We start from the raw sequence: 21,426 nt of genomic DNA, 5'->3' as shown, positions 1-21,426 counted from the left end.
TAATTCTGAGATAATTAAGTCGTTAATTCAGAAAAACAGAGTAGATTTTTTTACTCAAGTGAATGCAATACGCTTCCGTACCCTACAATTAAAAACCAGAATAATTTAAAATGGTGCTCTTGTGCTACTTTTGGCTTGGTCGCTTATCCAAACTACATGTACAGTACATGATGTAACATAAACAATGCGTCACTCAAGCGCGGAACGTATACAGAAGAGTAATAGGTTTAAACGTCTGTCAATTACAATAGTCATGTTCTGATTGGTTACAATTCTGAACACGCCCCCAGCCTCAAAGTGACGGTTTTTTTTGGGTGCTGCGGATTGCAGGCTTGAAAAATTCGGTATTAACTAATATGTCAAAATAGTTCCCTGTCTGTGATTATCGCCTTAATTATGACTGAAACTGAGTAAGTTTGACATTTTTTATGGCAATTCCTAATGAGTTCTACGCATTTTAAGATGACAGTTAGTGCTTTTGCAGTCTTACAGATGTGTTTGCTAACTAGCTAAATGTTTACGCTAGGTTTTTAAATTTGCTAGCTAACTGAGGCTAACTTTAATTAGTTACTAATTTGGCCTGGATTTAGAAGAATAAATAAGCATACTATATGAAGACGTTTAATTTTGCTAGCAGGTTGAACAGAGAGAGTTTCATCCAGCTGTTAGTAAAAATGATATTAGATTATAAATAAATGATAGCATCATTAACTAAAACATGTAGCAGTGAATACAGCAGGTTTGACTGTTCTTGCAGTTTGTGGGGTCGGTGTGTTAGTGTAAATGGTAGTTATTTACATTTTGAAATGGATTCTTGAAGATTGCATTACAAGTTACTGTGCTGGAACTGAGAGGTCTCAGCTTGTGTGCTGTCTAATCTAAAGTCAAGTCAGATCAAGAAGCTTTTATTGTCATTTCAATCATATATAGCTGTTGCAGTACACAGTGAAACGAGACAACGTTTCTCCAGGATCATGAAGCTACATAAAACATAAAAAAACTAAGGACTTAGTAAGTTAGTCCTAGATGCATAAAGTGCATTGTGCAGCCTGGTGCAAACAGTGCAGGACAAGACAAAAAGACAGAAAGACAAAAAAATTACAAGACAGAACAAAAAAGACAATAAACAGAAACAACGCTGAATAGTGTAAATACTGTATGTTCAAACAATATTACCTGTACAGAAATACTGGAATGAACACAATGTTATAGCAGCAGTTACCTGAGATATTGTAAAGGATTGTGTAAAACAGCAAACGACTGAAATGTGAGACAGTATGTTGTGCAAAGAGCCAAAAGTGTGGGAAAACAGCATGTAAACAGATTGATGGATATATATTGGAAGTGTGTGTATTTGGTATTGGTCTGTGCAGTCCATACAGTTGATGTGTGTGTGTTTTGTGCTCAGTACAGTTCAGTTATTAAGGAGTCTTATGGCTTGTGGAAAGAAATCAAAATGTACTTTTAATTTAATCAAAATTGTTGAATCAAATGTACTGATTAACACTAACCATTGTTCTTTGTTTAATGTTCTACAGTTCTACAGTCTTATTTGACTGTAACCAGATACATTTACACGTCTTTTAAATTTCAGCCTGGCTCTGGCAAGCCAACATGTCACCTCTGATAAAACACCAGTTCAGCTGCTTTACGAGTATGGCACAAAAACTGGCAGTGAGCCTTTTTACATGATGGAGAGAGCAGATGGAGAAGCTCACCAACCGCTCTTCATCTTTAGTGTTACCATTGGGGATGTCACCTGTTCAGGTCAGACTTGCACTGGACCTCACACAGCTGTGCGGGTTAGACTCATGATAAACCTCACACACCAGAACAGGCCAGACTTGAGATAAACCTTGTGTAAACGGTACGGGTCAGACTCTACCTCATATACAGACTCTACCTCAGTGTACTGGTGTATATGAGGTATGTCTAGTCTTACCTGTTCTGATACATGAGGTTTGTCTAGAGTCTGACCCACGAGGTTCATCACGTCAGACCTACGTTAAAAGACATACACTTGTACACACTAAACCTCATTGACTTGTACAAGTCAGACTATAACATATACACCTGTACAGATTAAACAATGAATCTTATGCCTGTATTGGTCAGAGGTATGCAGGACAAGATTGTTTAACTTTTTAAAAAAATAAAAATAACTTTAGTATTAGCTACAGTTAAACAGCTTGTAGCTTATTTAACCACTAAACAAAATTTAAAAGGGTATAACAGAAAATCTGCTACACAACATGCCAAATATTTAAGCAACATTTTATTACGCTTTCACTCAATCGCTTTCACGCAATTTTCACTTCATAGGCCACGGGCTCTCTAAAAAAGCTGCTAAACAGGAGGCTGCGAGGGCGGCTTTGAAAACACTGGATTTAGACGTTGAAAATAGGTGAGTACATAGTAGATACCAGTTATGAGCTTTGAGAGTATTTTTTTGTATTCTGAATTTTAATTGTACTTGTATTGGTGAGATTTTGGACTTTCACAGTCTGGCTTAATATGACTATTTAAAAGAACACATTCAGTCCAAGTTTTAATATGCTTTTTAAATTATGATTTACAGAACAGGCACAGGTGAGGAGTTTGCATATCAAGTTGATTATGAGATTTAACATTGTGTCTGTGATGTCCAAAATGAAATGGGTGTAATGCAGTTAGTAAGCTGTTAACATCATCTCAAAATACACTACATGTTATTGATCATTTTATTCTCTGGTCAACAGCCACTCTGCATTAATCTTCAGTTTAGATTTTTGTTTGCTACACTAAGCTACACTACACTACACTAAGCTACACTACACTAAGCTACGCTACACTACACTAAGCTACACTACACTACACTAAGCTACACTACGCTAAGCTACACAACACTACACTACACTACACTACACTACACTAAGCTACACTACACTAAGCTACGCTACGCTACACTACACTAAGCTATACTACACTAAGCTACACAACACTACACTATGCTACACTACACTATGCTACACTACACTAAGCTACACAACACTACACTATGCTACACTACACAACGCTAAGCTACTGTACACTAAGCTACACTACGCTACACTACACTACGCTAAGCTACACTACACAATACTACACTACACTACACTACACTAAGCTACACTACACTACACAGATATGTAACCTAGTAACAATGACCATGAGAGAATGAATGTTAATAATATTACACTGCAACATGAACAAAACAAATAAAGAATTGCTAAAAAACAAAACAGGAAATGAAGAAAGAATATACAATTGATTTTCTTTCAATAAAACCATAAAACATGTAATATAAACAGTTAATCAAACATAATGATATAAAACGTAAAACTCTCAGTTAATATGGCATTGTTATAAATTCAGATTCACAAACTAAAATAAACAAATGATTACTTACATTGTCATACAGTCACAGCTGATGATAGAATAACCAAAGTTTTTTTTATTTTACTTGCTGTAATTGAAGGTGTTTACTGTTTATTGTCTTGACTACCAGCTCTGGCAACCGTCTCTGTGGAGTCTGCAACCCGGTGCAAAAAAGCAGGGAGATTTGGAAAAAAAAAATGTTGCATAGTGAAACACAACCATGGTTTCATCTGATATTTCTCTTTTCTTCCAAAGCCCTAAAAGTCAAAGGATTGAAAATAATGACTGTGGTGCTGAAGCAAACGACCAGCCTAATCCAGTAGGAATACTGCAGGTAATCACTAACCAGGCTTTACACCACCACTGTTTCTTTTAGTGAAACACTCAATGCTTGTAATAACTGCAGAATATTTATTATTGTAGTATTTCCTTGTTTTTTCATGAGCAACTTTGATTAACTTTTTCTATGCTCTTTGTTTCACCAAGCAACATTGTGTGTTTTATTTGGGTTATTGTAAGTTATGCATTCATTCTCATACAGATTGTGTCTGTTATGTAGGAGCTGGCGATGCAGAGGTCATGGCGTCTGCCAGTTTACATCGTATGTTCAGAAGCAGGTCCAGATCATAAAAAAGAGTTTACGGTTATTTGCCGTTTGGAGACGCTCTCAGAAAAAGGTTTGTTGTTTTCCTTGTGAACTTAAGCAAATCTTCTCTGTCCAGTGTCTGTCCAGTTTGAATGCATAGTGCAGTGAAAAAGGCAGCCATGAACTAATGACTGTGCCAACATGGTTATAACAATCTTAAATGCAATTGAAGTATTAAAATTACAGTGTGGGTATGTTATTGCATATAAGTGTAACATGAAGAATAACATGCAAGTGTCAAACAATATGTCAAAATATATCCTGTTTTATAGCTATGAACATTAACAACACTTTAAAGCTGATAATGGGGGAAAAATATGCTATAATTTCTATAACATTCCTCTGACTGTACTGATCTAAACTGTCCAACCAGGTACAGGCAGCTCTAAAAAGAATGCCAAAAGAGTAGCAGCAGAAAAGATGTTGGAAAAACTACAAAGTCGCTCAGGGTCTACTGAGATTAGATGGGTAAAATTTAGTATTCACTGATTCAATTTTTAATGAATTTATATTTTTTAACTCAGTACATTGCTGAACTATGAAGATCTGTCTCCTTTTGCGTCAAATCTTCTGCAGAATCCAAAGCCACATGTATATTTGGAGAACTTGAGGAACTCGGAACTAGAGAAGATTTTGTTACTGAAGAGAAATCCGCTCAGTATTCCCAACACGGATTATGTACAGACGATGCTGGAGTTATCTCAGGAGCAGGGCTTTGAGGTCACATATTTTGACATAGGTAAGATTAGTTTTTCACATACTTTCCTTCTCTGTGTCCTGACCCCATCCCCCTAACAAGCTGGGATATGCAAAGGAAAGAATCTGACTGTGCTTTAATGTATATGTGACAAATAAAAGCTTCTTCTTATGATAATAAGACTGCAATTAGAGAATCACAGATTTGTAGAAAATCACTGAAAAAAATCAGTCATAGCAACAAATTTTGCAGAAAATAAAATAGCTGATTTGACAAATTGGAGCTAAATCCTAAATGTTAACTAGTACTTCAACACAGTTTATCAGCATTTTCATATGGATTAATTCACTGGCACTTGCATGGCAAATGCTCACATAATGTTGAAGGGGTATATAGTAATTAAAAAAGAACAACATGTAGTTATTGCTGTGTTGAAGCTGTCTGTACAAAAACATTTATTTAACATTTATGGAAGAAGCCTGAAGTGTTAATCTTCAGTTCAGGTGCAGCTATTACCACTGAAACTTAACTTGTAAATTACTTATTAGAATTTAAAAATGTAAAAAAGTGTCTGGTCAGGGAAGAAAGATAAAAAGATAGGAACAAGATGTGTAGATATATATTTGTTGAGTTCTGATTTACACGTGTGTGTGTTTTGCAGGTGAACTTACAGTAAATGGGCAGTACCAGTGTTTGGCTGAGCTGTCCACTGTGCCAGTTACCGTATGTCATGGTACAGGAATCTCCTGCAGTAATGCACACAATGATGCAGCTCATAATGCCCTGCAGTACATTAAGATTATGGCCAGCAGCAAATAATCACCTGCTAAGCTTTAAGTGAAGCATCGATTTGAAACAAATTTGATTCAAGTCTATATGTGTGCTCTGACCTACTGTGAGAAATTAATTAATTTATATATTTATTTTCTTTCTGAATGGCGTGTGATGTCTAGGCATCATGGAATGCTGTCCAGGAGTGGGGTGTGTGTGTGTGTGTGTGTGAAAGAGAGAGTGCGAGAGAGAGTTCTGAGTGTTGTATGTAATTTTCCCTCATCAAAGCCTCAAGCCAGACATTTTCTTGAACACTTGCTCACATTTTAGAACCATACCACTACATGAACATCATCTGGTTTCTTTATAGGCTTTCACAGTCTATAGAACGTCAACCAGGCTTTATCTGATATAACGAGCTCGGGGGCAAACATCAGGAAATTTGGAGTGAAGAACTATTTTATAAAGTATGCTGATCCTGAAGGGTTTATATTTTTATGTGAAAATAAAACATGTCAAATATTGTACAAGAATATATACAGTTGAGGCCAAAATTATTAGCCCCCTTATGAAATTAGACAAAACTCTTGATTTCTCCATGGAAATGACCATTAACAACAAGTGTTTTATAGTGTATTTGTTTCCAAAATAACAAAGACAAAATCTCCATTAAGTTTGATTAGGATATTTAATTGAAATAGTGAGTTGAAACAAGAAAGGGCAAAAATGAAATGTCCAAAATTATTAGCCCCCGGTCATTAATAGTCAATAGTGAACCCTTTCTGAGCCACAACTGACAACAACCTCTTAGAGTAGTTCTTTACTAGGTTGGCACAGGTTTCCTGAGGGATTTTAGCCCATTCTTCCATTGCAAATTGCTCCAGCTGGTCCAAATTACATGGCTTCCGAGCATGGACATTGACTTTGAGCACTCACCACAAATTCTCAATAGGATTGAGGTCTGGGCTCTGTGCGGGCCACTCCAGGACCTTGGTTTTGGTATCCTTCAGGAACTGTTGGACCAATTTCGATGTATGCTTTGGGTCATTGTCTTGTTGGAAGACCCAGCGTTGACCTAAGGCTAGACTACGAGCAGATTTCTGCATATTATCCCTCAAAATGTCAACATAATTTTCTTTTTTCATGATGCCATGCACCCGAACAAGGCTCCCTGTGCCTGAAGCTGCAAAACAGCCCCACAGCATGATGCTGCCACCACCATGTTTAACAGTGGGAACTGTGTTCTTAGAGTTGAAGGCCTCGCCCTTTCTTCACCAAACATAAGCAACATCCATGTGCCCAAACAGTTCCAGTTTAGTCTCATCAGACCAAAGCACAGACTCCCAAAACTCATCTTTACCTTTCAAATGTTCACGGGCAAACCTCAGTCTAGCTGTGATGTGCCGCTGTTTGAGTAAAGGGGTTCTTCTGGGACGATGGCCCTGAAGCCCACCACGATGAAGAGCCCTCACAACTGTGTTCCTTGAAACATCAACTCCAGAAGAGGCCAGGTCAGCAACAATCATCTTGGCAGATGTCCGGGGCATCTTGCTGATATCTCTGACTATTTTCCTCTCCAGGGTTCTTGAAATCTTGCGCTTACGACCACGCCCAGGTTTGTTTCTTACAGAATTTGTCTCCTTGTACTTGGCAATGATGCAACGTACGGCGGTTGTAGACACTGTGAAACGCTTGGAAATGGCAGTATAACCTTCCCCCTTATCATGAGCCTCCACTATCTTCTTTCTGAGCTCAAGACTGATTTCCTTTGTCTTTGGCATGGTGAGTAAAAATAGTCTCTCCCAATAATGTGTTCAAGTGCCCTGTTCCTTGGAGTCCTTTAATGCTGATTGAATGCCCAGGTATTGTTAGGAAGCCAGTTGACTGCACAGGTGTGGTTTGAAAACTGATTGATTAATTTGGTGTGTTTTGAAAGCTGATTGATTAATTGGGTGTGTTTTGAAAGCAAATATTCACAAGGGGCTAATATTTTTGACCACCCCATTTTCACTATATTTGATTATAAAACAAGCCTATACATGTATTTTATATTTCAAAATGTACCAAAAGCTACTAAATAGCACTGGTGAATGTTTGATTATATCAAGTTTTATCAATGCTACAAAAATTGGAAAGATCTTTAGGAAAATGTTCCAAAATTCCTGGGGGGCTAATAATTTTGGCCTCAACTGTATATATAATATTTAAATCTTTGTTTTATTTGTATTTACTTGTAAATCCTTCACTCATTTTTATTACACATAATTCAGAATTAAACCTATTTATACTTCTTGTTGGCTGTCACACATCAAATAAACCCTTAATATTGAATATATTGTTTCCCTTAATATTGAAATGTAATGATATTTATGTTGACATATTTAATCTTAAGCACTCTAGGAGTTGTGTGAAAGTTTGAACTGAAAGCTCCCTGCTGAACTGCTGTCTTCACTGATGGTGTAAAGGTGTGTTCCAATTTATGTGTCTAATTTCATTTTGCATTAAATAAAAAGCAAGTTACAATTAAATTCTAGTCTAAATAGACGTGTGGTGGGAGGAATGCAGCTTGTGAAAAGAAAGAGGAGTCTTGGAGAAGAAGTGGGTAATTTAATGAATGAAAGTAAATATATGCTTTAAAAAAAACATCTCTCAGTGAAGATTATTTTTCTTATTATTATTATTTTTATTTATTTGTTTGTTTTTGTTAAGCTGTAAGAGCCAGTGGTACAGAGCAGAAAGACTTCAACTGACCAGGTCTTGCTGCTCTTGTGTGTGTGTGAAATATTTATTTACACTGTGAAGATCCATGCTTTCTTTCAAATTTGCGTTCCGAGTCCTCATTCTCGTCATAACAGGCAGGGTGTTAAAATGTTCCTATTTAAAAACAAATAGAAATGACACAATTTTTAATTTTAAGATATCCATTTCTGAAGCAATACCAGTAGAATAATACAAAGCATAGATAATGATAAACCACTCGGATTTTGTTCGTTGTGAAACTGAAAACTGGAGAGAGATCTTTTTTTTTAGTTAATATTTTGTTTCGCTTGATTGGCTGATCAATTGTTCAACTAAGTGTCAAATCACACCACGTATATAGTTTATTTTGTCAATACTGGATACAATGTTTAGTTGGTTGGTTCACACTGGTTTTCACAGCCCATCAGCTGTACCTTACTGACTCAGCAGAGTCTATAGATATGGATGAACGGTCTAGAAATTCTTTGCTTAGTACGCAAATTAAGCAAACGTTCCCTAAGGGCTTTTTTGAGTGTATGACAGTGAGATGGGCCTAAATATAAAATGCTGTTCTATATTACAGACTATACTGTTCCTTTCTGCCTAGCTTAATTGCTTCTAGGCACTGCAGTTTGACATCAGGAAAAGACAAAATTATTCGAATGTTTTCATACAATGTACATGAAAATATTGTTTGTGTGTGTGTTATAAAGAATAAAACTGAGCCACAGTGATTTCCAGCAGTTAGGTATATTGGAACAAGCACTAGGTAGCAGCGGTGTACAGTGATCATGGAAAGAGAAATATGCATTTATACAATTGCACTTTGTCAGATGAGACCCGTTGTAAAATGGATTTATTCAGCTAGAACACGCCACTTACAGCAGTGTGTCGTCTGCCGGACTGGATATAATGAAAATCAATAAATAAATCTGTAAAACTAACTGCTACTGAAATAAAACAGCTTTATAAGGCATCAGCGACGTCCATTGGCAGGCTATGTCATGTACACATGCATGTAGAAAACAATGATAAAGGATGAATGAGATACAGTCTCTTTCTGTGCTGTTGCTGTATTTTATTTTTCATGTTTATGTACATTTGACTAGAATATCAAACTGAAATATTTGTACCTGGGATTATTTGTTACTAGAATTGATGTTTTAGTTATTAAAAAATGATTAGACTCCTGGTTGAATATCCAGTCCCTCATGCTGGTGACTGTGAATAGGAAAAAATTATAACGTTGAACTGCACTGTATGCTACAGTGAATATGTCCCTCAGGTTGCCTGACAGATTCAGTAAAACCACTATGCACTGATTGCATATATATTGCACATAAGAATGTGTGGTGTTTGCCTTTGCTTTGACTCAGCGCCTGTTAAAGGACTGATGCCTGTTTTTTTCTCAGGTTTAGGAATTAGATTATGCAGAAATAAAATGTTGAATGCTGATACAGACAGCAGCGCTGGATCAGGGAAAAGGTGCATTGGTATATAGTATACAGTGTGTGTTCAGTACTTAACACGCATTATAATTATAGTGCAGTACTGTGTTAGTTTTATATAGATGCAATAAGGCACAGCAAGTAGGACTGATACACTGATATTGTTAGTGAGAGTTTCTGTTTAGAGATATGTAACTCTACATTTATGTGACAGTTTTGGTAATCCAGTGAAATTACCAAATATTCTAAAGAGGATTTTTTTCTGCCTATAATCTATATAAACTTGTTAAAATGAACACCTGTCTTTATCTCCTGTGGCTCTTGTTTAACAGAAAGAACTGCATGTAAATCCAGTGCAGCCACTGGGCACAGGCAAACACCCGATGAGCCGGGCATGAAAAACACAATAACAATTTCTTAAAGGAAATACATTTTGTGATCAGTGTGTTGAAATTTGTACATTGTAAAATATTAAATAAAACAATAAAGCAATGCTAAAAATCAATGGATCATTGCTAAGACCTACAATATGCTTTGGTGGGTACAGGATTTCAAAACAGAAACATTCACACAACAAAATAAACACTGGGAAATTTGCACGGAATTCAAAAATAAAAACTCGTCTTTGGTTGGAAGCAGAGATGGATTCGAAACACTGCCCACAACGTGAAATCAGCAATAAGCCATCTGCTTAAGCAGACTTCTTAAACAAGGGTTTGAGGAGATTTTTAGAGTTAGAACAAATTTACAGTAACCTCTTTACTACTTTATGACTTCAGTGAGTAAGACAAAAGGTCAAACCTTAAATCTATATTCTTATTAGTTTTAAAGTCTCCTCATGTCAGGGGTGGCACTGATGTAGTAACAGCTGTTACTGTGAGCAACCTGAACCTGGTACACACACCCAGCAATATGGAAGAACAATTTACATTCACATTCCACATATATATATATTTTTTTGTACAATCCTTCAAATGTGAAACATTTAAAACCTTTAGACCACATGAGCTTTTTTAAAAGGATATGCTGAGAACATGTGCCTAGGGAGTGATGGGCATCTGACCTTTATTGTGATTAGTGTTTGATGTATACAACCTGCTAAATGTCTTCTGTCTGGGTCTAATGAAAGAGATGCTATAAACAGGGATGCTGACAGGTTTACTGCACAGTGCCCGCATGTCTCTGGGGTCTTTTACACATTTAGGCTGCAGATTCTCAGTTGGATCAGAATGCTCTAATTTTTCCTAAACCAGTGTCACTTAAGAAATTCTACATTAGAGTAGCTATATAGCTGAAAGATAGCAGATTGTGCTAAATGAAAAGAAAAGAACTGGCTGGTCTATATGTGCCCTGCTTTTGGGACAAATGTATAGTCCCTGCGCTGGCAATGAGGTTCTCAGCTCTGACAGCTTACAAAAATACCATTACATTTCAAAACTACAAATGATATGTCAACAAAGTCGGTATAGCATATGCCAATGAAAGCTGCCATCTAAACATGCAGGATATTCTGTAGATACTGTCTATGTAACCAAGAGATAAAATTCACACTGCCGGTCTAAATTTGAAGAAATAAAAGAGATTTCACTAAAAGCATAAAATTGGATTATTATGAAGCGGCTTGTTAAGGCAAGGGCGTGACGGGAACCCTGACGGGCTTCAACAGGACAGATCTACAACTCCCAAACCGTTGTTATGACAACAACCCTGTCTCTGTATGTCACTACAGTAAGAGAAACTGTGGATAGGTAGAATCGGGGCAGCGTGTGCAGAATCTGTCCTTATCTGTCCCTCGGGAGCTGCGTGATTGCCGTCAGTAAAGTCCCGTGCCGCTGCGCTTCAATGTAAGCCGTACTGTGCATAGGTAAAGCTTCTGAAGTCTGTAGCAATGGTGATATGTTTTATACAAGCTTTTTAGATGCTACCACAGTTGAAGGTTTTCCAGCTTACTGAAGCCAGGATCCTTACGTAGCTCCCAGTATGTGTTATTGGACACCCATCTCTCTCTCTGGTTTGAGTCTACTATTTTTCTGTGAATAAATCAGATTGAAAATTGATGAAGTAAAGGACATCATTAAGCAGCTATGGCACAAATATGTTCAATGCTCCGATATCGTCTATTCTGTAGGAACAACACCAACATGCTAAGAATAACAGAATACAGTAGTTATTAGTGTCCTTCAAGACCTTTTTTATGACCCTATGACCTCATGTGTTACCCAACCACCACCTCCTCAAAATTAACCATTCAATTTGTACAGCATTCCGTAATAGTTATCTAAATATGTCTGGAGTGGCTTGCAATTTAAAAATAACCTGAAGCCTATAGTGATAATCTGATTTCTGTCCTCTGTATTGAATAAACACTATACTATATAGCTATATTATACTATACTATAAACACTATATAGCCAGATATTTGTGGACACCTGACCATCATACCCATATGTGCTACTTAAACATCCCCTTCCAGATTTAATCTCCCCTTCATTGCTATAATAACCTCAAATCTTCTGGGAAGGATTTTGGAGCATGGCTGTGGGGATTTGTGCTCATTCAGCCACAAGAACATTAGTGAGGTCAGGCACTGACGTCAGGCAAGGAGGCCATTGACATTGCGGTTCCACAGAGAAACTGTGGAACTGTGTCTTACAACAGACAAGGGCACAGGCAAAAAATGAATATGCAAACTGTAAAAACCCCAAAAATCCTATATACACTTACACATAATCTATACATATGCATTATGCACAATATCCATATTATGTATATGCATATCCATACATATGCCAAATAGATAATAAGAGGGATAATAAAATTGCATTTAATTTATTTTTTATTTAGATCTGCCCTAAATAAGCTATGTAACAACCAATGCTTATATATATAGTCCACAAGACACAATAATAACTGAACTTACACTAATGTGGTTTTGTTACCCAGATGATCAGTGACTGTTTTTATGATTTGTGATAGTGAGTCTCTTCTTTGTCCAGATGAGTTAAACTGCCTACTGTTCTGCAAAATATCCTGCACATTTTTGCTTTTCAGCATCTTCTGCATATCTTCTGACCCCTTTCCAACAGTGGCTGTATGTTGCGATCCATCTTTCTACACTTTCCCAATGGAGGGACTTGTACACAACTATTACAAAAACATGCAAACATTCACTGGTGCTCAAGACAAGTCAGAGGGTGCAAGCTTTTGTACGGGATGATCAAACTGTTCATATTTTGCATTCTGGGAAACATGTAAATATAGTGGGTAGCTTCTGAAACACAGTACTAAATGAGAAAATAAGATTTTTAAAGAAATTGTGTTTAGATTTGTTTCAATTCAATTCAGTTAGCATTGTACCTTGTGGACTATTCAGAGCAGCACTAAATAAATAACAAAATCCAATTATTAAGATCAACCTTAATTGAAAAAGAAAATAAATAAACATTTTGCAGATTCAGCAAGGGGTACGTAAACTTTACATCCACACCGTACCCTATTAAACTGACATAATGGCATACAACAAGCTAAATTTGAGTCAAACTCTTACATAGAACTTACAGTGCAATATAGTGTAACTTACAGTGCAATCATATTTTTCTGTCATATGTTCAATACTAACTCCAGTATACACTATATACTTGTGTTTTTATGAACGATTACATCCGATTACACAGTGACTGAAGATTATCCATTGGATTTTCCCCTTTTAATTTAATTTATCCATTTATTGTAATGTGTGTTTAAAACATGAGATATGATACTACACTCACTTAAAAAAGCGTGGCTGATGTTTGGTGTTGTTTTCTTCGTGCCACTTCCTCCTCGCCCGCTGAAGCTCCTCAATCCTCTGTTTCTCAGCTGCAGCTAACTCCAGCTTCCCCTCCTCCAGATACCTGTTCAAGAGGATAAGGTGGTGTGCTACAGCTCAGCCAGTGACAGCATACTCACAGTAATGAGGCCCTGTGGTCTTTCCAGCGAGGTGTGACATTACTATATTAAACTGCCTCTAACAAGTCCTGAGAAAGGCCAGAAAGCCAGAAGCCCCATCATATCGTTAACAACATAATCTTCCAGAAGGCAAATATTTAGGAAGCCAATCTGATAAAAACAGACATTTGTAATATGATGCTTGATTCCTCCAGAAGATGGCAGTAGCATTTTGACAATGACAGTGCATCTTTGACTGCAGAGTAATGAGTCATGAGAACGGAGACCCTATGTGTATGAGTTTGTGTGTAACAGGGTTGATTTGTATATCCACAGAGATTAAGGATTGTGTCTGTGTATGTTATGATCAGATCCAAATTGTGTGTGTGTATGTATGTGTGTGTGTGTGCACGCACGTGTACGTATGTATATTTAGGCCAACCAAATTACAACCACTTGTTGACAGAGTCACTGGTAGTGTATTATCCAGGCAAAAGATGATCTTCCTACAGGCTTGCTACAGAATACACAATGTGTGAGAACACAACTATATGACTGATTTTCATTTGAAATTGGAAATATAAACATAAGTGGGTTTGATATTGATCATGTTAGCTGCTTTTTACAGAAGGTCATCTTTTCCTAATCTCTTCTGTTGAAGCGTCAAGTCAGACAACTCTGAGGAATTTGACCTGAAATGGAACATAAGATTTTACACAAACTCGTGGAGTCCATGCAAGCTTGAGCGTACACGGTCATTAAAGCTAAAGCGGAACCTACTAAATAGTAAGAAACTTAGAAACTTTTTTCAATTTGTTTTTTTTTTTTTCAAATTCAATTTATTTGTATAGCGCTTTTAACAATTCCTTTTGTTTCATAAATAAATATATAATAATAAGAAGAAAAAAATACGGATAAAAATAGAATATATACAATTAAAGTTTATTTTAAAATTAAATTAAAATTTAAAATACCATAAATCTATCCCTATCAAGCCAGAGGAGATGGCGGCAAGGAAAAACTCCCTGAAATGATATGAAGAAGAAATCTTGAAAGGAACCAGGCTCAGAAGGGAATCCATCCTCATTTGGGTGACATTGGACAGTAAATAATGTAAATGTAAATAATAACGTATGTGCATATTTCAAATATTCTAGTTGTTCATACATTCATTCATCATTCATTCATCTTCTACCGCTTATCCAAACTACCTCGGGTCACGGGGAGCCTGTGCCTATCTCAGGCGTCATTGGGCATCAAGGCAGGATGCACCCTGGACGGAGTGCCAACCCATCGCATGGCACACACACACTCATTCACTCACGCAATCACACACTAGGGACAATTTTCCAGAGATTTGTTCATACATGTTGTTGTCAATTATATAATTTGTAATAAAAAACTGTTGTCAATTAGAAAAGAAAGCAAAATAGAAGATCTTTTACTCTTACTAGTGCTCTGGACTTTTGGACTCCAATGTGTATGTGTATGTGTGACAGTCTGGGAAACGTGTAGGATGGACCTGGAAATCACTTTTTTTAACAACCTTCTCCCTATCAGCTTTGCATTGCTAATAGTCCCTTCACCTGTAGCTTACTAGCTCACACTGAAAAGGAATGATCTCCACCACAACTTTGTAACTTTGTGTTGCATCTGTGGTAAGCTCAGGATTAAATGTGGGGTATTGTCTTTAAAAATATAAATATCACGACACTAAATATTATTTGAACAAGGCCCAGTGTGTGTGTCTTTGGTCTGTTAAGAGGTAAGTACCCATGTCTGTATGCATGTATGCATGAGTGTGAGTGTGAGTGTGTGTGTGTGTGTGTGTGTGTGTGTGTGTGTGTGTGTGTGTGTGTGTGTGTGTGTGTGTGAGTGTGAGTGTGAGTGTGTGTGAGTGTGTGAGTGTGAGTGTACCTCTGGTCTGGTCGGAAACGAGCATCTGTAGGTGGCAGCAGCTCCCTCATCTCCAGACAAAGCTCATTCAGCTCAATAGCAAACCTGGTAAAGCCGTAGTAGAGCTCGTAGTCTGTAGGCATCGAGCCTGGAAATGCACATTTAACATTCCAGTTATCTGCACTGCAAAAACATCAAATCAAGCAATACACCAATGTATAAAGTAAATTGGATTCAAAATACCTGGTCTCCAGATACACTTGGCGGAGGGTGGAACACCACAGTAAAGACCTTCATGCCATTTCCCAAAGAGCCTGTGGACCACCTTCCCCTCCTGGTCCATCACAAAACCCTGCACCTCATTCACATTGGAGCTCCAGTAGTTACCCTATGTGCACAAACAGACATGTATAAGGAAGCAAGAAAAAATAGACAAGACAGGGAAATCAAGAGATAGACAGAAGGGAGACAGAAGTGAGAAGGTATGTATGAGGTGGCTGAATACCTTGATGAAGGTGAGTTTGCAGATGCAGGCACCTCTCTTGGTGTTTCGGATTGTGATCTCTCCATAGTGCTCGATCCACCTTCTACCACTCAGAATGTTGTGCACACATGTGGTCACTTTATTCCACTCATAATGGTCACCACGGCTGCACAAAGCATACCAATTAATCTAAGGCTCAGTAAAACTTATATCAATGCCTGTAAGGACAATTAACCTCAAAGCATGTATTCTTCTTAAAACAGAAAATAATTGCTGCAAGGAAATGACTTCATTATCACTGTTTATCTTTAATACACAAATGTGTATTAATGTGTATCTTTAATACACAAATGTGGTTTTTCGTACCTGGGAAGCATGACGTTGACAGTGCCAATGGGGAGGATTTCCATAGACTTACCCCAGAACTTATTCTTCCATCTGACATCTAATGCATTATTAGAAACACACATTTGCCTTATTATCCTTAATAATTAATATTATGCCTACACCTTAACATAACTCTAACCAAATGTCAGTATCTGTGCTGGAAAAGTGCTTAAAAATTATTTTTATTTTTAAATAAAAGCAATTCTTGTTAAAAAACAAACAAATAAACAAAATAAAACAATGGGGGCCTCTTGGGGACTTGCTAAGTTTCTCAACAAGGTCAAAAGTGTACGACATTCCTATCCTTGTGGGGGACATTTGATTTCCTACAAGATTTAAAAACATGTCCACACAGAACAGAACCCATTTGCTTTTGAGGATTACTGTACGACTTTACTCTGAGCACAGACAATTATTCAATGTCCAGTTTAGATATAATCAAAGAAAGGCAAAAATGAATAAAAAACAAGAGAAAACTATCTGGCCAATGAACAGCCTAAGAAGGCAAATGAATAATTCAGTCTTACCTTGCCAGAAGGTGAAGTTTTTAGACTCACAGTGGCAGGCAGAGACTGGGGGGTGGTGGCTCACCTGAACACAGAACAATTACACAAATCAGAGTAATTAACATTTAGATGTTCTGCTTAAAGCCTTTTATAACATCCTTATGAACATTTTACATTAAGTCAAAAAAAACGATTGTTATATCTGTTAGAGAGAACTAAACCTATCTAACAAATTCTGGTCTTTAATAATAATAAAAAAGTAATTGTAAAACTAACGCATTTACAATTAATAAATAAATCTGTTCCAACTTTGTGTGAGAAGACAAAATAAATATACCGGTGAATTTGATTTATGTTTACTTTCTGTATCACTCCTGGCTGCCCAAACCTCATCATGTGTCATCTGTGTTTTCTGTGTTGTGTTACTGCCACATAATTGGCTGGTTATCACAATGACAGCACGAATGTGCAATAACATGGATGGCGAGTTTACATACACACTCACACACAGGGTCAGAGTCAGAGGGCTGAAGTCTGCTGACACAGGTCCTCTACAATTATGCAGAGGAGATTCACTACCAGAGGACAGGAGCTTTTTATGGACATGCACAAGTGTGTGCGCGTGTGTGTTCACAAAACCACACAGCTACACTAAGAGACGTTACATAATAACGGTAGAGCCGTTACAATAACACATTTCTCTCAGTGAATTTGACACTGGTTCTAAACATCCTACTTTATTTACATCACCGTGATTTGCTGCTTGCACGTATGTCAGCTGTGTTAATGTGGACTGTATAAACTGAGAAAGGAGTAAAAAACACGCAAGTTGAAGATTGTACTTACCTGTTCAGAAAAGAAGCAGAAACCCTTGTCTTCTCGAATACATTCGTATGTCTCTCCCAGGATGGGGTTAAAGGGCTTGCTGCCTGCACGATAGTATGTGGAGGAGTACGCTGAGACAGCAAACGCAGCTACCAGCGCCTACACACACATTAGCAGGATATACACACCAGACACAGCTAAGCAAATCATTAGTGTCAGCAAATTAGTGCTGACAAGCATGCTTGACTGAATGACTATAGAAAGGTTCAAGGAAAGAAAAACCCACTTAAGAAATCAAATGAGCTCCAGATCATAGTGAGATCTCTGAGGAGGATCATGAAGCTGGTGGAATTCTGACATGAATCTAAAGCCTTAACTGAAATGTCACCTTAAAGGACACAACATGTAAAGTGATTAAGTGTGTGTGTGTGTGTGTATGTATGAGGGCCACAGAGGCTGAATTGAGGATAAAATGAAGCTGAGAAACCTTAATGAGGCTAAGAACGCACACACACACGATCTGACTAGCTGTGGGCAATATTCATTCCTCCATAGGTGACATCGCTCTGTTGTGTGTATGTGAGTATGTGGGAGAGATTTAGTCTCCACTCAGTCTCATCACACTTCTACAGCTTCCTAGTGCTGTAGAAAGTGCACAGCTTTTCCTTGGCCTTACTTTATGCTAGGTTGAAAGACTCTATACAATTTGTATTTGTGAGATAGTTTGCTGTTGTAAATGACCAATTCTATCAAATTGTCCACCTTTAGGGTCTAAGTACTAAGTATAGTCAAGCAAGTGTAATGAGGAGTCGGTAATAAAACTGCACATGTGCTTATGCTCTATTCAAACAGTTACACACACAGGGCACAGTCTGCAGAAAACAGAGCCAAGTATCAGTTACGTACAATTCTGAATGTTATTTAAAACCATTTCAGAGAAGCAGTACTAAGTCGAGAGCCCTATCTGATATGTTACATGATAAAGTATGACAAAATAAAAAAGGCCATCTAGGCCTACTTAAAACGGGCATTAAACAGATGACTGCTTCTTCACTGCATGAGCCTGGTTCCTTTAAAGAAATCAAGTGAAGCACAATTCATTTATTCTAAAACTCCAAAGAGCGTAATAAATGTATTTAAATATTACAATGCACATATTATGATTTAAGTATCTCAATTTGGTGAATGATTTCTAAAACTCACCATGCGTTCGTAGGGGTCTTCAGTCTCAGCTGCTTTGTCTAGCAGCTCGGTGTACTCCAGCTCCTCACACATGTGCTGCAGAGCATTAAGAGGCTCATTCAGCTCCACAGGCATGGCCACCTTAGACAGGTCTTTGCCAATGTTGTTCCTCAGGATATTCCACAAATTAATATTGGAGGTGTCGGGAGACGGAGCAGGCAGACATGAACGCCTCCCGTTTTGAAACACGCCCCCAGCCACATCTCCGTTCGGCACTGTGGGGATGAAGTATAGGGTGTCATGGATATAACAGTAATGGCTAATTTATACCTAAACATCGTTTTTATTTGTCTAAACAAGATAAACTACAGGTACAGACACTTAAGGATTATCTTGTAATCAGAACGTAACCAGATCCCCTACAGCACAACACTATGTATGACAGAATCAAGCTATTCCTTCCACCAAACATTGTAAATGACTCTGAAACACAACCCTTTCCATGGCAAATAACAAGCAATTAAAATAAAATAAGTCCAAATAGTGACTTTCAGGCAGAAAAAAACGATAGATATAAACACCAGATCTTTTGTAAACACTGATATCCAGATATAGATCTTTGTAATATGATAATGGGGTCTACACTCTAATGAAAATATTATAAATATCACAAATAACAAATATAAATCTACAGAATAAGAGGACACTATATAAATATAGCTTATAATTTCATTCAGCTCAGATAGAAGGCTGTTAGATTGCTTCCTAACAGAACGATTATTGGAGGTAACAAATAAGTAGAAGATATGGCGTTACACCTCAAAGCCAATGGTTTCAGACTCTTTCCCTTCTTCAGGCTCTGATCTTTCTCAACCAAATGGGCACTGCGGCCTGAGATTGGATTCACAACCTCTCCATGTATAATCTCTTCCAGATAGGCAGAGATTATACTGTCATGCTTGAGGAACAGCAGAACTGAGGCATACACCATATGATATCATAATCTTTCCCATTGGTTTTCCTATCATTTTCCCATCACAGGTGAAGAAAATTCCACAATACTCCTCTAGAAAAACATCTTTTAATAAAAATGAATAGAGTGAAGGTCCCCTTTTTATGTTGCTTTACTGGACAGACTCTAGATGGCAAAGGTCTAATAACAGATACATAATAAGATTAGAATTAAATGATAAATGATTAATCAGTGTTTCTAGACTGGATTGACTTTCTAACATAGTAACACTGCTCACAGTCAACATCACAGCATTCACTGCATAAGAACCAAGCTAGAACAAAAAAGCTTCTTGAATTAAATATACATGAAGATCTGGGTGTGTGTTAGAAGGCAGTACAAATGAGTGCCCTTAGATCGTATTAGCCACTTTCTCTAATGGACATGAGTGCTTTGGGTCAAGGATAAGAGACAGAGAGGGGAAAAGGGGGGAGACCAGGCAGGGGTTAGAGCTTACTTTGTCGGGAAATGTTATCTGTAACGCTGGCATTGTCCTCTGAAATGTTATCACTCACATCACTGACGTAAGACTCATCATCAGAGCCCTGTGGGAAAGGGAAAGAGAGCAAGAAACAAGGGAGGGACTGGTTTAAGTTATTCAGTTATCACGGCATACTGACTCATTCTCTATATAGTGCTGACTAATTGAGCTTTTTCTGTGTGTGTGTGTGTGTGTGTGTGTGTATGTGTGTGTGTGTGTGTATGTGTGTGTGTGTGTGCGCACGCGCATGTACTGTACCAAGTCTGCTGTACTGGCACTCTACAGTACTGAGTAACTCAATGCAGCATTTTTAAACTCCTGATAGTGACCTAATCAATAAATCCAGAGCACTTAAAGAGCACTGTGCACCTCACTACTGCATCTCTCTCACGTTTTCTCTCTTCTCACAGACACACACACAGGTTGGATTTACTATCTTTGTGAGGACCTTCCGGCAAACATTACTGTAGTTAACCAAAAGAAATACTCTGCCTATTTTAGCTTTCAAAAAAAAAAAAAAAAAAAATAGTTAAAACCCATCCTCGTATACCACCCATCCTCATCCCATCCAGACTCTTACCTCATCCCATCCATACTCTTGCCTAATCTTATCCATCCTCTTACCTCATCCCATCTATACTCATCCATACCCTTCTCACACCAAGCCTTTGTTTAATCTAAACCATTCTCTACCCTTAACAAATTTGTCCTTTCCTTTTCAACCAATCCTCTCACTATCACCTCCTCCAACCTATCAATTCACATACTCTACCCCATCCCCTCTTACTGTACCTCGTTCTCAGATGAGCTGGCTGAAAGCAGCACTTCCTGAGCATCAAAGAACTCAGAGACAGATTCAGACATGGAGAGTCTGCTTTCATTGGAGGCCTGCTGAGTGAGAGGTATCCCAACATGTTCACTTGCCTGTTAGACACAAATTCACATGAAATACACATATATTCACAGAGGCCTAAAATTATTGCCAAATAAATATCCAAAAAAAATATAACAGCGTTAACAGATGATTTA

The 21,426-nt window shown here is 37.6% G+C and overlaps 2 protein-coding genes across 9 annotated transcripts in view; one reads left to right on the top strand and one right to left on the bottom strand.

The window, feature by feature from the left end:
• Positions 1–281: 281 nt before the first annotated feature.
• On the top strand, positions 282–21,393 carry prkra (protein kinase, interferon-inducible double stranded RNA dependent activator). 3 transcript variants are annotated; one of them, XM_060876588.1, is made up of 8 exons: positions 282–410; positions 1,595–1,767; positions 2,323–2,404; positions 3,652–3,730; positions 3,956–4,073; positions 4,416–4,510; positions 4,619–4,781; positions 21,201–21,393. In XM_060876588.1, the coding sequence occupies exons 1-8, from the start codon at positions 397–399 to the stop codon at positions 21,227–21,229; spliced, it is 753 nt and encodes a 250-aa protein (XP_060732571.1). In that variant the 5' UTR covers positions 282–396; the 3' UTR covers positions 21,230–21,393. The 3 variants fall into 3 exon arrangements, with proteins under 3 accessions (XP_060732571.1, XP_060732570.1, XP_060732569.1); XM_060876587.1 differs by lacking the exon at positions 21,201–21,393 and adding an exon at positions 13,556–13,912; XM_060876586.1 differs by lacking the exon at positions 21,201–21,393 and adding an exon at positions 5,401–5,805.
• Positions 8,981–21,426, bottom strand: part of osbpl6 (oxysterol binding protein-like 6) — a 42,794-nt gene continuing 30,348 nt past the window's right edge. For all 6 annotated transcript variants that reach the window (XM_060876579.1, XM_060876584.1, XM_060876583.1 and 3 more), the window contains 11 exons: positions 21,190–21,321; positions 20,374–20,461; positions 18,926–19,179; positions 17,744–17,881; positions 16,919–16,982; positions 16,371–16,449; positions 16,026–16,170; positions 15,764–15,908; positions 15,542–15,668; positions 13,468–13,590; positions 8,981–11,727 (listed from right to left, as the gene is read on the bottom strand). In XM_060876579.1, coding sequence (XP_060732562.1) covers positions 11,619–11,727; positions 13,468–13,590; positions 15,542–15,668; positions 15,764–15,908; positions 16,026–16,170; positions 16,371–16,449; positions 16,919–16,982; positions 17,744–17,881; positions 18,926–19,179; positions 20,374–20,461; positions 21,190–21,321 — 1,404 coding nt within the window. In that variant the 3' untranslated portion in view covers positions 8,981–11,618. The remainder of the gene's footprint in view (positions 11,728–13,467; positions 13,591–15,541; positions 15,669–15,763; positions 15,909–16,025; positions 16,171–16,370; positions 16,450–16,918; positions 16,983–17,743; positions 17,882–18,925; positions 19,180–20,373; positions 20,462–21,189; positions 21,322–21,426) is intronic.

Source organism: Tachysurus vachellii, chromosome 8 (genome assembly GCF_030014155.1).
Source record: "Tachysurus vachellii isolate PV-2020 chromosome 8, HZAU_Pvac_v1, whole genome shotgun sequence".
In the NCBI taxonomy this organism is placed as follows: Eukaryota; Metazoa; Chordata; class Actinopteri; order Siluriformes; family Bagridae; genus Tachysurus; species Tachysurus vachellii.
This window is presented reverse-complemented; position numbering and strand designations above follow the sequence as displayed.

Bases quoted from the DNA above. Each gene is read 5' to 3' on its own strand.
- prkra (XM_060876586.1), top strand. The intron at 3,731-3,955 runs GTAATCACTAAC...TCTGTTATGTAG, and splicing joins ATCCAGTAGGAATACTGCAG to GAGCTGGCGATGCAGAGGTC. The intron at 4,511-4,618 runs GTAAAATTTAGT...AATCTTCTGCAG, and splicing joins GGTCTACTGAGATTAGATGG to AATCCAAAGCCACATGTATA.